This window comes from Clytia hemisphaerica, unplaced genomic scaffold (genome assembly GCF_902728285.1).
Source record: "Clytia hemisphaerica strain Z4C2 unplaced genomic scaffold, Clytia hemisphaerica genome assembly, whole genome shotgun sequence".
NCBI lineage: Eukaryota > Metazoa > Cnidaria > Hydrozoa > Leptothecata > Clytiidae > Clytia > Clytia hemisphaerica.
In genome coordinates this window covers 1-18,233 of record NW_027104606.1, presented here as the reverse complement: position 1 = coordinate 18,233, position 18,233 = coordinate 1, and the positions used below count along the sequence as shown (strand labels likewise).

The 18,233-nt window shown below is 39.6% G+C and overlaps 1 protein-coding gene across 2 annotated transcripts; it reads right to left on the bottom strand.

The window, feature by feature from the left end:
* Positions 1 to 12,541: 12,541 nt before the first annotated feature.
* On the bottom strand, positions 12,542 to 16,141 carry LOC136824243 (uncharacterized). 2 transcript variants are annotated; one of them, XM_067080413.1, is made up of 2 exons: positions 15,679 to 16,141; positions 12,542 to 15,018 (listed from the first exon to the last, which is right to left on the bottom strand). In XM_067080413.1, exon 2 carries the CDS (start codon positions 14,867 to 14,869, stop codon positions 12,575 to 12,577), a length of 2,295 nt encoding a protein of 764 aa, XP_066936514.1. In that variant the 5' UTR covers positions 14,870 to 15,018; positions 15,679 to 16,141; the 3' UTR covers positions 12,542 to 12,574. The 2 variants fall into 2 exon arrangements, with proteins under 2 accessions (XP_066936514.1, XP_066936513.1); XM_067080412.1 differs by lacking the exon at positions 15,679 to 16,141 and adding an exon at positions 15,329 to 15,518.
* Between the last annotated feature and the right edge of the window lie 2,092 nt (positions 16,142 to 18,233).

Here is an 18,233-nt window from a genome sequence, read left to right as displayed (position 1 = left end):
GGTCGAATTGAAGTTTGGCAAGATAATATGTGAGTTGACAAAGCAACGATTTGTAACTTTTACTGATTCTTGAGCGTAGCGTTCAAACTGAAATACAAAATTGAATGACTAATAAATAAACTGAAAATATGACAATGCGTGAAAATGACTAAGTATGAAAAATTGACTAAGTATTGAGCTTATATTGATTGATTAAGCAAAAAGTAATTGAAAAAATAAGGCTTGATTGAATAATTGAAATTGAAAAAGTTTGAGTAACTAAAAACTAAAAAATGAAAAAATCCAAGATGGCCGCCAGGACCATGTGCTGACCTAAACCTAAAGTGACTTGAGGCAAAGACACACCTGGATGAAAACAAAAGAAAATATATATTTTCTGAGAAAATATATTGAATTTATCTTACACTCCCCCCATGGAATGAAAATAACTGAAAAAATATTTTTTTTTTTTTTTTTTTTTTGAAAAAATTTTAGTTTTGAATTTCATTAATAAAGTTCATTTCATTGGATCTATTGATCACAATCAAAGTTCTAATTGAGCGTTTCGTTTCACGAAATACCTTTTCATTTGAGTTTTTGTACTTAACAATTACACGTCTAACAATACCATCATTCGACATTTCCAATTCTGAAACCATACCATACTGATAAGTCGAACAAAGAACAGAATCGTTCTTTAAGAACAAAACAATATCTCCAACGTTGAGAGCGTCATCCGTTCGAAACCATTTTTGCTGATTAATCAGTTTGGGCACGTGCGAAAGTAACCAGTTCTCGAACCATGACTGAAAGATTTTACGATTGTCGTCAATGATTTTGCTTGGATTTGACTCGATTAGTAGTGGCTCAGTAGGGCTCCTTGCGTTGTTTCTACCAAGTTTGAGACGGTTTGGAGTGATGATGTCAAGGTTTTCAAGATCTGAGGTTGTGCTGCCAATGACAATTGGCATGTCGTTGATGCTATTGCTGATTGATGCAGCAACTGTCTCTCCCATTGCATAATTGACAGCTTGCTCTTGACGAATATCTTTTCGAGTGACAACTTGATCTCCTTGATTTTTCTTTCCACTCTTCCGTGCTCGTTGTGTCCACCAACTGGGCAAACCTTGAAGTCAACAGACTGATTGGTGTGAAGCTGATACTTGGCATCATGGAAGTCGAACTTCATGTTTTCGCAGCCACATATCAATTGACTACCAGCATCAATAAGAAGCATTTTGGGATATCCAACGTCGCATGAGAAGCGAATGAACGATTGGACGAATGATTGGGTGCTGTAATCTTCCATGATTTTGATACTCGTTGTTGTAGTTGTGGAGCAGCAGAATACCAGAAACCAAATTTTGATGGTGGTTCTTTTATGGTGATGCGCGAGTAACAATCGAAGGGTCCACATAAATCCACTTGTGTGGTGTAGAAGGGTGGTGCAATGTTGAGAACGTGTTTCGAAACAGGTCCCATGACAACGTCAAGCGTCTTCTTGAGAATATAACGACAACGTTGACATAACTTTCTGATAAGTTTGACAATTGATCGTCCTTCGAGGATGTATGCTTCTTTATTGACGTATCGAAGTGATGTTTCGACACCAGAATGATTTGCGGAAGGATGATTCCAATGAACCTCATTGATGATGGCGATTCCAACTGGTGAAAACTTTTCCAACAATGGAACGACAAATGATGTTGAAGTGAGATCCTTGATGCTTTGATTGAATCGACCAACGATGGTGGTGTCATTCATGTTGAGTACTCGTTCTGTATGGTAGATGATACCATCCTTTTCGTGGGAGATATCTTGAAACTTTTTTGAACTGGTGAAGTGTTTCAATTCTTCTGTTGATTTTTTGAAGAAGTAAAGCTTGGCTTGTCTGATCTCTTCTTCTGTTGGTAGAACGTCCTTCAGACTTGAGTTGGAGTGAAATTTTATGAATCCTTTGTGAGACAATCTGAGTTGATGTATGAATTTGATCATCAGTGCTAGAATACGTACGACTTTTGTTGAAACGATACTTGTTTGGATTGATGATGTAATTGCTGAATTGTAGCCTGATTTGAACCTCTTCGGCAATCTTTGATGAAGAAGTAGGTGAATAAACGACGTATGAAGTTGCAGTTGAGATGTTGTATGTTTCAAGTTGTGCCTCCTTCTCTTCAGCTGCTGTCATCTTGATTTCTGATACAGTTTTGATTGGCATTTTGTCCAGCTCTAGCGAGAGAGGAAAGCTGATCCATTAAACCATTCTGATTTGTTGTTAATCTCATTGATTGAAGTGCCTCGTCTTGTGCCGATATCTGCAAGCATATCTTCACCTTTGATGTGGTACCAATCATTTCGGTTGGTGAATCTGAGGATCTCAATGACACGGCTACGAACATATTGCTTCAGTGATTTGGTTTCATTGCTGATCCAGTAGAGTGTGATTTGACTGTCAGTCAGCTTTGTTGATGATTTGTGCCATTTTTTGAAGGATCTTCTAACAATTTCACTTGTGTGTGCATTGAGTAGGGCTGCAAGCAGTTCAGCACGTGGTTGAGAGGTTCCTTCTGGTACTAATTTGGAACGAGAGAAAACTAATTGACTTGAGTATGAACCACATCGCCTTTTGAAACGAGCGTAGATAGATACACATATCAAAGATTTGCTAGCATCAGCGAAGTCAACAGTAGTGAGATCGAGGTTTGTTGCATCTTCTGGGACGATGGTTCTGTTGAATCTGAGTGAGTCGAGCTCTTCCATCATCTCAAAGTTACTGATCCAAAGTGGGTGAAGGTCGTCTGGGATTTGATCATCCCAATCCAGCTTTCTTGTGACGAGTTGGTGTAAGTCAAGCTTCAGTGATGCAGTGATCGGACAGAGTAATCCGAGTAGATCAAAGATTTCACCGGTGCGTGATACACAATGCCTTCGGGTGAGCTTGTCTGGAATCTGATTGAGACGTAATGTTGATTTCTTACCCCTCTTCTTGGCTGAGAGAAATTCATTGGAGGAATATGGATGGATAGCTGATCTTCCTTAGGCCAACCATTTCATACCAGCCACAAAGACTGAGCTGCCATCATCACTCATTGATGTTGGTGGGTCTTTCACCTGAAATGACAACTCCTCCTTTGAGCATGAATCCTCCTCCGTTGCTGATTGTTTCCAATTCCTGTGTACGCTGAATGGCGAGTTTCTTGGACGACTCACCGCTGACACAATCATCCACATACATATCATTGTGGACAATTTCAGCAGCTTCTGGAAACTGGTTGGATGATAATTTTGCGACTTCTCGGAGTGCATATTCCGCTTGGTTGCCGCTTGATCGTATCCTACTCCATATATTAAGGTCTTGATTACCTTTTGTTTTGGACGTTCGTCAAAAGATAAATTTTCTTGCCATAAGTAGCGTTGATATTGCCAGTGGCTAACATCCAATCGAATTGTGTTATACATTTTGCGAACATCTGTCGTGAATGCGGAAGCATGGATCCTCCAGCGAAGAGCAATGTCTTGTAATCGGTTCAAACTGTTGATGCCCTTTGCTAAGATGTCATTCAGTGAATTGCCAGTTGGAGTTGGACTTGATGCGTCAAACACAACTCGACAAGGAGTGCTGACAGAGTTTGGTTTCCATACTGCTCTCCAAGGTATAAAGTGATGAAGTTGATTTGACAATGATTGTTGGACTGATTCTGGGAGATTTTCAACATAATCTACATACCCAAGGTCTTGCATCTTCTTTTCGGATAGAATGATGTCTTGTTTGTCGGTTAAGTTTTCTGCCTTGTTTAGCTTTCGAAGTTGTTGATAGTAAATTTTGAGCGCTTTGTCTTCGTTTGACGATAGCTTGATCGATGGCTCATGGATGAACGGCAGTTTGGCAGTAACAACTTTTGATTCTGTATTGATAGTGATGGATTTCTTGATAAGATCTTGCTCCACTTCCTCTTTGATGCTGATGTCTTCGATATGGCTCTTACATGCCTTGCAATCACGACACGTGACACATCTGTAAGTAATTTCTGATCCAACGTTCTCTGAAGCTTCAAAGTTCTTCATTGAGTTGATATGGAAGCATGACGTATCAAAGGCGACCAATGATTGGTAACTGAGATTTGATTTGAATGTCGAGGTGTTGAATTGCCCAAAATGTTGTTTGTGACTTTCAGCAAATGACTGATGTGGTCCCCCAATGATGCCGAGACTACCGTCAGCACCCTTGAAGACGGATTCAAAGATTGATAGACCATTTGCCAGTCTGAAGATGATGTGTGGGTGAAATTTAAAATACTCCATACCTATCATCATGTCAACATCACCTCCAACTGATTTTGGAAGTCTGGGTAGGTATGATGGATTTTCATGGAATGCTTGACGAATTGTTGATTCCGCTTCGCCAAGTTGATACGTAGGGAACGTTTGTGTCAGTTTGTCGAGACAAACTCCTGTCATTGTTGCGAGCTGACCATTTGCAAGTGGGATGTTGACTGTGTAGACGCCATGGTTTGATGATGTTGTTGCTCCTCCGATACCACTGATCTGAAAGCTTCCATCACCAACCTTCGTTGCATGTTGTCCAAGTCTTTCGACCAGCATCTTTCGTGATTACAAAATCGCTGCAGCCATTGTCGAAGAAGATGGTAAAGGTTTGATTGTTGACAGTGATTTGTTGAAGTAGATAAATACCAACCACGCTTGGCTGCTCGGCGCCATTGGCTGTGAAGAATGATAGTTGAATGTCACGTGAGAAGCTTTGTAGTGAAGGATTCCGGTTAATGAATCTGGATTTGAACTTGTTGAGAAGCTCTTCGTTTTCCTGTGTTGCTTTGTGCTTTGCTCCTCACATACAAGCACATGGTGTTTCACGGTATATTGCTGATGAGATGGATGTTTGCATATGAAGTCATGTTGGCATTGACCGTTCTTATGCTTCAAGTCTTGACGTTTTGCCCCTGGTAGGAGGCATTGGTGACAAAGTCCTTTCTTCCAAAGTGTTGATAACCGTTCAGCTGGAGTTTTGTCTGTGAAATCTTTACAAGCAAAGTATTGGATCACCATGGAACCTCCTGGCCCCTTGGTTGGCACGTGTTGGTCTTTACAATTGCCATCACAGAAGTAGCATTTTGATTGAGATGATCCAGTTGATGGTCCAGTTGATGGTCCAGTTGATGGTCCAGTTGATGGTGGAGGATTTGGTGATGGTGCGTGATATCCTCCACTCCCTCGTGGAAGAGATGGTTTCTTTGGTGGCTTGTCCTCTTGAAGATTAACCAATGCGCGTTGCTGTTGGACTTTGACCTCCTTTTCAAGGAAGTCGATGAGATGACTCCATTGTTGTTTTTCATTCAGGTCGAGGTCGCAGACTGAGGAAAACCATCGTGTGCATCTTGCGTCACCGAGTAGAGCGTAGATGTTGTTCAAGCCATCACCAAAATAGAGGTTGTTTTCTATATCGTGAGTCTTGGCCAAGCTGACCAAGTCCTTGATGGTGTTGATAAGTTGAGTGATGAACGACATAATCTTTGTTGGATCCTTAGATTTGGAGACAGAGTCGAGGCTTTTAAGTTCCTTGAGTTTCTTGGTGAGTAGAACCTTTGTGTTGCCGTACGCGTGAATGAGTCGTTTCCAAATTAAGTTGATGTCTGTCATACCCTTGACCAGCGACAGTGCAGGTTCGGATAGGTAATTGTTGATAAGAAGATCTGCAAGTAGAAGTTTTGGAGTGTTGCGCAAGTTGATCTTCTCAAAGTCTGATCTGAAGCTATAAATGTCTGTGTTGGAATCGTAACCAGAGAATTTTTGCAAGTCGATTCCGAGTTTGGCTTCGTCGAAAGATTTGAATTTCATTACTTCTCTCGATTCGATTGCTGATTTGATTTTTGAAGCTATTGAAGACTTCTTGGCTTTTACACTCTTGTAAGATACACCAATATTTGCAATTAATTTTGAAAGTTCGATGTTCATAACAGGAAATTTAATGAGTCTCTCATACCTGTCAGCAATGGTGGATAACTTTTTGTCGAAGATCGGTAATTCAGTTTTACATTGCAAAAGTTCTGAGTCATCAAATTTGGTGATGTCAATATCAAGAGACAATTTTAGTTCACTAATATGATCTACAATATCATTTGCGGAGAACATCATTGCTTCTAGTTCGTTTTTAAAATTGGTTGATTCAACAACAGTGTTTGAGAGTGTGGCGTTGGCCTCGTCGATGTGACTTTTCGCTGCTACAATGAAGTCTTTGATGAGATCGAATACATTTTGGATACTCGGCTGAATCGATTTATACTCGTCGGGAGCTAATTTCGAGAAAGTTTTGACATTTGCACGGAGTCCCTTTCGTAGCTCTTTCAGTTCGGTAAGGATACTTTCAGTGTCTTTGATTGAAGCATTATGGATTGAGTGTTCATCAATCAAGTCAGTTACCTCATCCAAACAAAGTTCAATATCAGATTGTAGTATGTATACTTGATTGAGTTGAAGTTTGATGTCTCTCATGGCAGACGGTGGTGTCTCGGTCAACGGTTTGATCCGTCTAGATGGAGTTGATGGGTCCGCTGCCGGTGGTTGTTCCTTAGGGAGGTCTTTTGTCTCATCAGGAGTTGCAGACGCTTGAGACGCAGAATCAGGAGATTCATCCTCTTGAGATGCGTTTAAATCGGTTGTAATAAGTAATTGTTGGTCGGTTTCGACTGAATGAGGTGTAGATAATCTATCTCTGTCTGGAGGTTGCTCCATCTTGATAGTTTGGTCTGATGTACTTTGTGACTGAGTGGACATATTATCATCAAGTGGTGGTGGTACCTTTCGACCGTCTGATCCGTAAATCGCAAAGTCGAATCGCTGGATATTGCGTCTTGGGCGGTCTGTCATGGAACGTCAGTGATACATGCGGTGAACAGAAGTCGGTTTGAATATGATATCTGTTTGAATGTGAGTTCCAAGATGGCCGCCAGGACCATGTGCTGACCTAAACCTAAAGTGACTTGAGGCAAAGACACACCTGGATGAAAACAAAAGGGATGAGAAGCAAAAGCAAACAAGAAAGCTTACCAGCTGCCATATGGAATCTTGCTGAGAGTGAGTGAATCAAATATGGCTATACTGATAGCTGAGTGAACATTCAAAAGAATTCTTTGACATGTAAATCAAATTTAATGTTTGAGTAGTGACATCCTGACTTGACCAATGTCAGATGTCAACTGACTATGCTCAAAAAGTGGGTGGTCAAAAAAGTGAGGCATGACTGTGGTCTGGTGTGAAAAGTCACCAAATGTGCACCAAAAAGTGATGATGTCATCATGTCAAAATCAAAAACAAATATGCTAACCTAAAAATGTAAAACAAACTACCAAACCTACGAAATATGAAAATTATAATATAAAATGAAATTTCTGAGAAAATATATTGAATTTATCTTACACTCCCCCATGGAATGAAATAACTGAAAAATATTTTTTTTTTTTTTTTTTTTTTTTGAAAAATTTTAGTTTTGAATTTCATTAATAAAGTTCATTTCATTGGATCTATTGATCACAATCAAAGTTCTAATTGAGCGTTTCGTTTCACGAAAATACCTTTTCATTTGAGTTTTTGTACTTAACAATTACACGTCTAACAATACCATCATTCGACATTTCCAATTCTGAAACCATACCATACTGATAAGTCGAACAAAGAACAGAATCGTTCTTTAAGAACAAAACAATATCTCCAACGTTGAGAGCGTCATCCGTTCGAAACCATTTTTGCTGATTAATCAGTTTGGGCACGTGCGAAAGTAACCAGTTCTCGAACCATGACTGAAAGATTTTACGATTGTCGTCAATGATTTTGCTTGGATTTGACTCGATTAGTAGTGGCTCAGTAGGGCTCCTTGCGTTGTTTCTACCAAGTTTGAGACGGTTTGGGAGTGATGATGTCAAGGTTTTCAAGATCTGAGGTTGTGCTGCCAATGACAATTGGCATGTCGTTGATGCTTATTGCTGATTGATGCAGCAACTGTCTCCCATTGCATAATTGACAGCTTGCTCTTGACGAATATCTTTTCGAGTGACAACTTGATCTCCTTGATTTTTCTTTCCACTCTTCCGTGCTTTGTGTCCACCAACTGGGCAAACCTTGAAGTCAACAACTGATTGGTGTGAAGCTGATACTTGGCATCATGGAAGTCGAACTTCATGTTTTCGCAGCACATATCAATTGACTACCAGCATCAATAAGAAGCATTTTGGGATATCCAACGTCGCATGAGAAGCGAATGAACGATTGGACGAATGATTGGGTGCTGTAATCTTCCATGATTTTGATACTCGTTGTTGTAGTTGTGGAGCAGCAGAATACCAGAAACCAAATTTTGATGGTGGTTTTTTATGGTGATGCGAGTAACAATCGAAGGGTCCACATAAATCCACTTGTGTGGTGTAGAAGGGTGGTGCAAATGTGAGAACGTGTTTCGAAACAGGTCCATGACAACGTCAAGCGTCTTCTTGAGAATATAACGACAACGTTTGACATAACTTTCTGATAAGTTTGACAATTGATCGTCCTTCGAGGATGTATGCTTCTTATTGACTATCGAAGTGATGTTTCGACACCGAATGATTTGCGGAAGGATGATTCCAATGAACCTCATTGATGATGGCGATTCCAACTGGTGAAAACTTTTCCAACAATGGAACGACAAATGATGTTGAAGTGAGATCCTTGATGCTTTGATTGAATCGACCAACGATGGTGGTGTCATTCATGTTGAGTACTCGTTCTTATGGTAGAGATACCATCCTTTTCGTGGGAGATATCTTGAACTTTTTTGAACTGGTGAAGTGTTTCAATTCTTCTGTTGATTTTTGAAGAAAGTAAAGCTTGGCTTGTCTGATCTCTTCTTCTGTTGGTAGAACGTCCTTCAGACTTGAGGTTGGAGTGAAATTTATGAATCCTTTGTGAGACAATCTGAGTTGATGTATGAATTTGATCATCAGTGCTAGAATACTACGACTTTGTTGAAACGAGACTTGTTTGGATTGATGATGTAATTGCTGAATTGTAGCCTGATTTGAACCTCTTCGGCATCTTTGATGAAGAAGTAGGTGAATAAAACGACGTATGAAGTTGCAGTTGAGATGTTGTATGTTTCAAGTTGTGCCTCCTTCTCTTCAGCTGCTGTCATCTTGATTTCTGATACAGTTTTGATTGGATTTTGTCCAGCTCTAGCGAGAGGAAAGCTGATCCATTAAACCATTCTGATTTGTTGTTAATCTCATTGATTGAAGTGCCTCGTCTTGTGCCGATATCTGCAAGCATATCTTCACCTTTGATGTGGTACCAATCATTTCGGTTGGTGAATCTGAGGATCTCAATGACACGGCTACGAACATATTGCTTCAGTGATTTGGTTTCATTGCTGATCCAGTAGAGTGTGATTTGACTGTCAGTCAGCTTTGTTGATGATTTGTGCCATTTTTTGAAGGATCTTCTAACAATTTCACTTGTGTGTGCATTGAGTAGGGCTGCAAGCAGTTCAGCACGTGGTTGAGAGGTTCCTTCTGGTACTAATTTGGAACGAGAGAAAACTAATTGACTTGAGTATGAACCACATCGCCTTTTGAAACGAGCGTAGATAGATACACATATCAAAGATTTGCTAGCATCAGCGAAGTCAACAGTAGTGAGATCGAGGTTTGTTGCATCTTCTGGGACGATGGTTCTGTTGAATCTGAGTGAGTCGAGCTCTTCCATCATCTCAAAGTTACTGATCCAAAGTGGGTGAAGGTCGTCTGGGATTTGATCATCCCAATCCAGCTTTCTTGTGACGAGTTGGTGTAAGTCAAGCTTCAGTGATGCAGTGATCGGACAGAGTAATCCGAGTAGATCAAAGATTTCACCGGTGCGTGATACACAATGCCTTCGGGTGAGCTTGTCTGGAATCTGATTGAGACGTAATGTTGATTTCTTACCCCTCTTCTTGGCTGAGAAATTCATTGGAGGAATATGGATGGATAGCTGATCTTCCTTAGGCCACCATTTCATACCAGCCACAAAGACTGAGCTGCCATCATCACTCATTGATGTTGGTGGGTTTCACCTGAATGACAACTCCTTTGAGCATGAATCCTCCTCCGTTGCTGATTGTTTCCAATTCCTGTGTACGCTGAATGGCGAGTTCTTGACGACTCACCGCTGACACAATCATCCACATACATATCATTGTGGACAATTTCAGCAGCTTCTGGAAACTGGTTGGATGATAATTTTGCGACTTCTCGGAGTGCATATTCCGCTTGGTTGCCGCTTGATCGTACTCCATATATTAAGGTCTTGATTACCTTTGTTTTGGACGTTCGTCAAAAGATAAATTTTCTTGCCATAAGTAGCGTTGATTATTGCCAGTGCTAACATCCAATCGAATTGTGTTATACATTTTGCGAACATCTGTCGTAATGCGGAAGCATGGATCCTCCAGCGAAGAGCAATGTCGTCTTGTAATCGGTTCAAACTGTTGATGCCCTTGCTAAGATGTCATTCAGTGAATTGCAGTTGGAGTTGGACTTGATGCGTCAAACACAACTCGACAAGGAGTGCTGACAGAGTTTGGTTTCCATACTGCTCTCCAAGGTATAAAGTGATGAAGTTTGATTTGACAATGATGTTGGACTGATCTGGGAGATTTTCAACATAATCTACATACCCAAGGTCTTGCATCTTCTTTTCGATAGAATGATGTCTTGTTTGTCGGTTTAAGTTTTCTGCCTTGTTTAGCTTTCGAAGTTGTTGATAGTAAATTTGAGCGCTTTGTCTTCGTTTGACGATAGCTTGATCGATGGCTCATGGATGAACGGCAGTTTTGCAGTAGTAACAACTTTTGATTCTGTATTGATAGTGATGGATTTCTTGTAAGATCTTGCTCCACTTCCTCTTGATGCTGATGTCTTCGATATGGGCTCTTAATGCCTTGCAATCACGACACGTGACACATCTGTAAGTAATTTCTGATCCAACGTTCTCTGAAGCTTCAAAGTTCTTTCATTGAGTTGATATGGAAGCATGACGTATCAAAGGCGACCAATGATTGGTAACTGAGATTTGATTTGAATGTCGAGGTGTTGAATTGCCCAAAATGTGTTTGTGACTTTCAGCAAATGACTGATGGGTCCCCCAATGAGGCCGAGACTACCGCAGCACCCTGAAGACGGATTCAAAGATTGATAGACCATTTGCCAGTCTGAGATATGTGTGGGTGAAATTTAAAATACTCCATACCTATCATCATGTCAACATCACCTCCAACTGATTTTGGAAGTCTGGGTAGGTATGATGGATTTTCATGGAATGCTGACGAATTGTTGATTCCGCTTCGCCAGTTGATACGTAGGAGTTTGTGTCAGTTTGTCGAGACAAACTCCTGTCATGTTGCGAGCTGACCATTTGCAAGTGGGATGTTGACTGTGTAGACGCCATGGTTTGATGATGTTGTTGCTCCTCCGATACCACTGATCTGAAAGCTTCCATCACCAACCTTCGTTGCATGTTGTCCAAGTCTTTCGACAGCATCTTTCGTGATTACAAAATCGCTGCAGCCATTGTCGAAGAAGATGGTAAAGGTTTGATTGTTGACAGTGATTTGTTGAAGTAGATAAATACCAACCACGCTTGGGTGCTCGGCGCCATTGGCTGGAAGAATGATAGTTAATGTCACGTGAGAACTTGTAGTGAAGGATTCGGTTAATGAATCTGGATTGAACTTGTTGAGAAGCTCTCGTTTTCCTGTGTTTTTGTGCTCCTCACAATACAACATGGTGTTTCACGTCTTTCGTGATTACAAAATCGCTGCAGCCATTGTCGAAGAAGATGGTAGGTTGATTGTTGACAGTGATTTTGAAGTAGATAAATACCAACCACGCTTGGCTGCTCGGCGCCATTGGCTGTGAAGAATGATAGTTCGCTACCTTGATTCAAAAGGGGCCTAAGTCCTGTGAGCCTTAATTCAAAAGGGGCCTAAGTCCATTTTGGTCATTTTGAGAAAATTTCGATTAAAGTTTTTCCTTTATTCTGAAACCATTTTTGATGGTAAAGCTTTGAAGTAAATGTTTTCTGAAAGCCATGGCTTGAACTTGTTTTTTCAATAAAAAGGCATTCTTTTGGAAAATATAGTTTTTTGTACGTACTAGGTGCAACTTAGTAAATCTTACAGAGTGGACTTAGGCCTTTTTGAATTAAACATGAATTTTGAAAAATGTGTGAGGGTTAATTCTGTCTTTAAAAGTTCAAAACCGGCACATAGGACACACCAAAATAAAGCCACTTACACCTAGATTTAAGATAAGAGGAATACAATCTCAGTAAGATAAAGAAAAAACTAATTAAACTTTTTAGGATGCATGGACTTAGCCCATTTGCAATTTAATTGGACTTAGGCCTCTTTAAAACTTAACAAACTTATTTTGGTGGACTTAGGCCCTTATTGAAAGAGATGATGGGACTTAGGCCCCTTAATTGTAAAAAGATGAACTTAGGCCTCCTTTTTGAATTAAACATCACTTTTATCAGAGCTTCAGTATGAAGTTATGAACCGTTTTAACTTCAAAAACTACTTGTTATATACATCAAAAAAGAGCAAATGAGCCAGAGATTGAGAAAAACTAAAGATCTCAAATTTCATAAAAATGGACTTAGGCCCCTTTTGAATTGGGGGGTACCTGGACTTAGGCCCCTTTTGAATTAAAGTAGCGAGTTGAATGTCACGTGAGAAGCTTTGTAGTGAAGGATTCCGGTTAATGAATCTGGATTTGAACTTGTTGAGAAGCTCTTCGTTTTCTTGTGTTGCTTTGTGCTCCTCACATACAAGCACATGGTGTTTCACGGTATATTGCTGATGAGATGGATGTTTGCATATGAAGTCATGTTGGCATTGACCGTTCTTATGCTTCAAGTCTTGACGTTTTGCCCCTGGTAGGAGGCATTGGTGACAAAGTCCTTTCTTCCAAAGTGTTGATAACCGTTCAGCTGGAGTTTTGTCTGTGAAATCTTTACAAGCAAAGTATTGGATCACCATGGAACCTCCTGGCCCCTTGGTTGGCACGTGTTGGTCTTTACAATTGCCATCACAGAAGTAGCACTTTGATTGAGATGATCCAGTTGATGGTCCAGTTGATGGTCCAGTTGATGGTCCAGTTGATGGTCCAGTTGATGGTGGAGGATTTGGTGATGGTGTGTGATATCCTCCACTCCCTCGTGGAAGAGATGGTTTCTTTGGTGGCTTGTCCTCTTGAAGATTGACCAATGCGCGTTGCTGTTGGACTTTGACCTCCTTTTCAAGGAAGTCGATGAGATGACTCCATTGTTGTTTTTCATTCAGGTCGAGGTCGCAGACTGAGGAAAACCATCGTGTGCATCTTGCGTCACCGAGTAGAGCGTAGATGTTGTTCAAGCCATCACCAAAATAGAGGTTGTTTTCTATATCGTGAGTCTTGGCCAAGCTGACCAAGTCCTTGATGGTGTTGATAAGTTGAGTGATGAACGACATAATCTTTGTTGGATCCTTAGATTTGGAGACAGAGTCGAGGTTTTTAAGTTCCTTGAGTTTCTTGGTGAGTAGAACCTTTGTGTTGCCGTACGCGTGAATGAGTCGTTTCCAAATTAAGTTGATGTCTGTCATACCCTTGACCAGCGACAGTGCAGGTTCGGATAGGTAATTGTTGATAAGAAGATCTGCAAGTAGAAGTTTTGGAGTGTTGCGCAAGTTGATCTTCTCAAAGTCTGATCTGAAGCTGTAAATGTCTGTGTTGGAATCGTAACCAGAGAATTTCTGCAAGTCGATTCCGAGTTTGGCTTCGTCGAAAGATTTGAATTTCATTACTTCTCTCGATTCGATTGCTGATTTGATTTTTGAAGCTATTGAAGACTTCTTGGCTTTTACACTCTTGTAAGATACACCAATATTTGCAATTAATTTTGAAAGTTCGATGTTCATAACAGGAAATTTAATGAGTCTCTCATACCTGTCAGCAATGGTGGATAACTTTTTGTCGAAGATCGGTAATTCAGTTTTACATTGCAAAAGTTCTGAGTCATCAAATTTAGTGATGTCAATATCAAGAGACAATTTTAGTTCACTAATATGATCTACAATATCATTTGCGGAGAACATCATTGCTTCTAGTTCGTTTTTAAAATTGGTTGATTCAACAACAGTGTTTGAGAGTGTGGCGTTGGCCTCGTCGATGTGACTTTTCGCTGCTACAATGAAGTCTTTGATGAGATCGAATACATTTTGGATACTCGGCTGAATTGATTTATACTCGTCGGGAGCTAATTTCGAGAAAGTTTTGACATTCGCACGGAGTCCCTTTCGTAGCTCTTTCAGTTCAGTAAGGATACTTTCAGTGTCTTTGATTGAAGCATTATGGATTGAGTGTTCATCAATCAAGTCAGTTACCTCATCCAAACAAAGTTCAATATCAGATTGTAGTATGTATACTTGATTGAGTTGAAGTTTGATGTCTCTCATGGCAGACGGTGGTGTCTCCATCAAAGGTTTGATCCGTCTAGCTGGAGTTGATGGGTCCGCTGCCGGTGGTTGTTCCTTAGGGAGGTCTTTTGTCTCATCAGGAGTTGCAGACGCTTGAGACGCAGAATCAGGAGATTCATCCTCTTGAGATGCGTTTAAATCGGTTGTAGTAAGTAATTGTTGGTCGGTTTCGACTGAATGAGGTGTAGATAATCTATCTCTGTCTGGAGGTTGCTCCATCTTGATAGTTTGGTCTGATGTACTTTGTGACTGAGTGGACATATTATCATCAAGTGGTGGTGGTACCTTTCGACCGTCTGATCCGTAAATCGCAAAGTCGAATCGCTGGATATTGCGTCTTGGGCGGTCTGTCATGGAACGTCAGTGATACATGCGATGAACAGAAGTCGGTTTGAATATGATATCTGTTTGAATGTGGTCGAATTGAAGTTTGGCAAGATAATATGTGAGTTGACAAAGCAACGATTTGTAACTTTTACTGATTCTTGAGCGTAGCGTTCAAACTGAAATACAAAATTGAATGACTAATAAAAAATAAACTGAAAATATGACAATGCGTGAAAATGACTAAGTATGAAAAATTGACTAAGTATTGAGTTCATATTGATTGATTAAGCAAAAAGTAATTGAAAAATAAGGCTTGATTGAATAATTGAAATTGAAAAAGTTTGAGTAACTAAAAACTAAAAAATGAAAAAATCCAAGATGGCTGCCAGGACCATGTGCTGACCTAAACCTAAAGTGACTTGAGGCAAAGACACACCTGGATGAAAACAAAAGGGATGAGAAGCAAAAGCAAACAAGAAAGCTTACCAGCTGCCATATGGAATCTTGCTGAGAGTGAGTGAATCAAATATGGCTATACTGATAGCTGAGTGAACATTCAAAAGAATTCTTTGACATGTAAATCAAATTTAATGTTTGAGTAGTGACATCCTGACTTGACCAATGTCAGATGTCAACTGACTATGCTCAAAAAGTGGGTGGTCAAAAAAGTGAGGCATGAAAGTCACCAAATGTGCACCAAAAAGTGATGATGTCATCATGTCAAAATCAAAACAAATATGCTAACCTAAAAATGTAAACAAACTACCAAACCTACGAAATATGAAAATTATAATATAAAATGAAATTTCTGAGAAAATATATTGAATTTATCTTACATGTGTGCTAGCGTGTGCGCGTGCTATAGCACGCCATTCAAGGCCAGGCCTGTTGATCTCCTTTCTTGAAGATTGGTGTAATGTGGCTTGTTTTGAGAATTTCAGGTGTGATTCCTTTGTCCAAGTTTTTCATATCATCTTAAGTGGCTTAGTTAAATTTCTTGCACATTTTGAAAAACTTTGCTTTCACAAACAGCGATATTTCGATTGCACGGAAGCGCTTCAAAACACCAGCTTTTTTGGAGTTTTGTCTCGTTTACCCAAACGCTTCAATCTCGCGTAGGCTTAGGGGTCAAGACTAGAACCCCCAATTCGAGACATTTGCCTGACCGATAAAAAATCATCATCATAAATTTTGTTAATTGCCAGAAACGTTTACTCACTGGAAATACGCAACTTTCTAAAGTTTTGTTTTTTTTCGGTTGTGCTTCATTTTAGAAATAATGAAGATGAAAAGTTACCATCAATCCCGCGAGTAAAAAAATACAAAATTAAATCAAAACAAAAATGGTAGAGTAGAGCTGTGAGTAGAGCTGTGAGTAGAGCTGTAAGCAGAGCTGCGTAGTTAAGTATTTTAATGACCAGCCAGGGTCTTTCATTTAAGGGCTATGCATGTTAGCCTCCACTGATGCAAGTTACCCAATCTCACGGTATTGTTGTAAAGGAAAAGATAAAAGAGGTAAGACTAGCCTAGTTTCTAATCCTGATATAGTATAAACAGGAGTTTTAAGTTTTAGATAGACTCTGTCTTATAGTATAGTCCAGACAGTTACATCAATATGCCTTCTTACCCGTCTTTAAAAATATAAATAAAAGTAATCACAAAAAAGGACGCGAAAAAATAAGACATAAGTGTGAGAACAGAGTAATCAAACTCGTTAGAAAAAGTACCATTAGAAGTCATTAAAAATCAACCTGAATAAATGCAATCGAAATTCCAGAGAACTTCATAATTCCCCAAACAACATTATATTATTATGTCAAACTCCCATTACATAAATTTTACAATTACGTCAGAGTAGACTATGCTCGCCACCGAAGAGGTTTATTTGGAAAGGGTAATTACATTTTATTGTTCGCTTCTTTTTTCTTTTTAAAGATTGGCCAGGTTGGAAAAGTATGAATTTCTTTGTACATATTTTACCTACCCCAAATATTTAGGAGGCTGAGTTTTAAACGAATCGTCAAGTTGAAACGAACGATAAATGTATCAAGGTCTGTTTTATTTACCCCCTGGTGACTTAACAAAAGAGACTTAACTCGATGTTACAATCCAATTATTGAAAGTTTGTCTCGGCCTTTTTATAATGAGCGAGACAAACGTTCTCTGATTACGCAATTTTCATATTGACATTTTCGAGGCATTTTGATGTAACTGCCAGATGCCAAAAGCTGGAGCTCAACTATTTTTTGCCTTTACTAATTATGATGAGGGAAAAAGTAGAGCCATCATTTAAATCAGAAAGCGAAGATAGTAAGTATATGGCAGATTTTCTGACTAGTGTGGTTGTTCCTAAGAGCACGTGTGTGTAGAGTCCCCTGCCCAGTTGGCCACCGGTCCAGTTGGCGACCGAACGTCTTTGAACCCAGAAAAGTCATACAAAAACAAACCTCTGGAGAATTTCTTTTGGTAGTAATCTGCCTTGACCTATTTCCCGTACTGTGTAAAAAAAGTTCTAGAAAAGAACGAGTAGAATCCGAAAGATCCAACTTTGCACGGAAGCACATGAAAAACCCGGATTTTTCGAAAAAAATAAAAAATGGCTACCTGTGGACAAAAAAGCTTCGTAAGAAAAAACGCTTCAACTCCCACTCCAAAAAATACTTGTCCAAAGCGATGAATATGTTAGAAAGCATTTCTGTAAAAATCAGCTCGATACAGTTTTTTTCGTTTGAAATATTGATAAAAAAGTTGACGCAATCAGCTTCGAAATTTGACGTCCAGTCTGCGACCGACCAAACTCAAAAAATGAAAAAGAAGACTCTACATTGCGATTAAAAAATTCCAGACGCGAAGAGAAAAAAACAGACAGAAAAAATTCCCGCGTTTTTATCAAATGAAGACTCTCCATAGACCGCCACTTTCAAAACAAAACAAAAACAAACTTTAGAAAAAAATGGCGACTTGAAGAAAAATTCTGAAAAAACATGCCGAAGGGAAATGTAAGTGAGCTATTTTAAAACAAAAGAACGAGTGTAAATAAATGTAATACGGGAAAGCTTATGAGTTTTTTTATCATCCTGATCAATTAATACGACCTTACCTGCAAGTAGAGCACTGATTTTTTCTTTCTCGCGATCGGTCGCAGACTGGTACGTCGGTCGGGAACTGGGCACTAGTACCGCTCGCTTCGAAAGTTTTTTATTCTAAGAAGATCGCCTCAAATAAAAAATCAAAACAAACACGAAGAGCATGTTAAAAGTTGTCTAACCGTTGGTCGAAAAGGATTTTCAAAAAAGTAAAAAGTAAGTGAAAAATTTGAATCAAAAAATTTCGGTCGCCAACTGGACAGGGTTTAATATAAAAAAAAACCTTTCGCTTGTGAACACAAGAC

Coding starts and splice junctions, on each gene's coding strand:
- LOC136824243 (XM_067080413.1), bottom strand. CDS start 14,869: ATGACAGACCGCCCAAGACGCAATATCCAGCGATTCGACTTTGCGATT.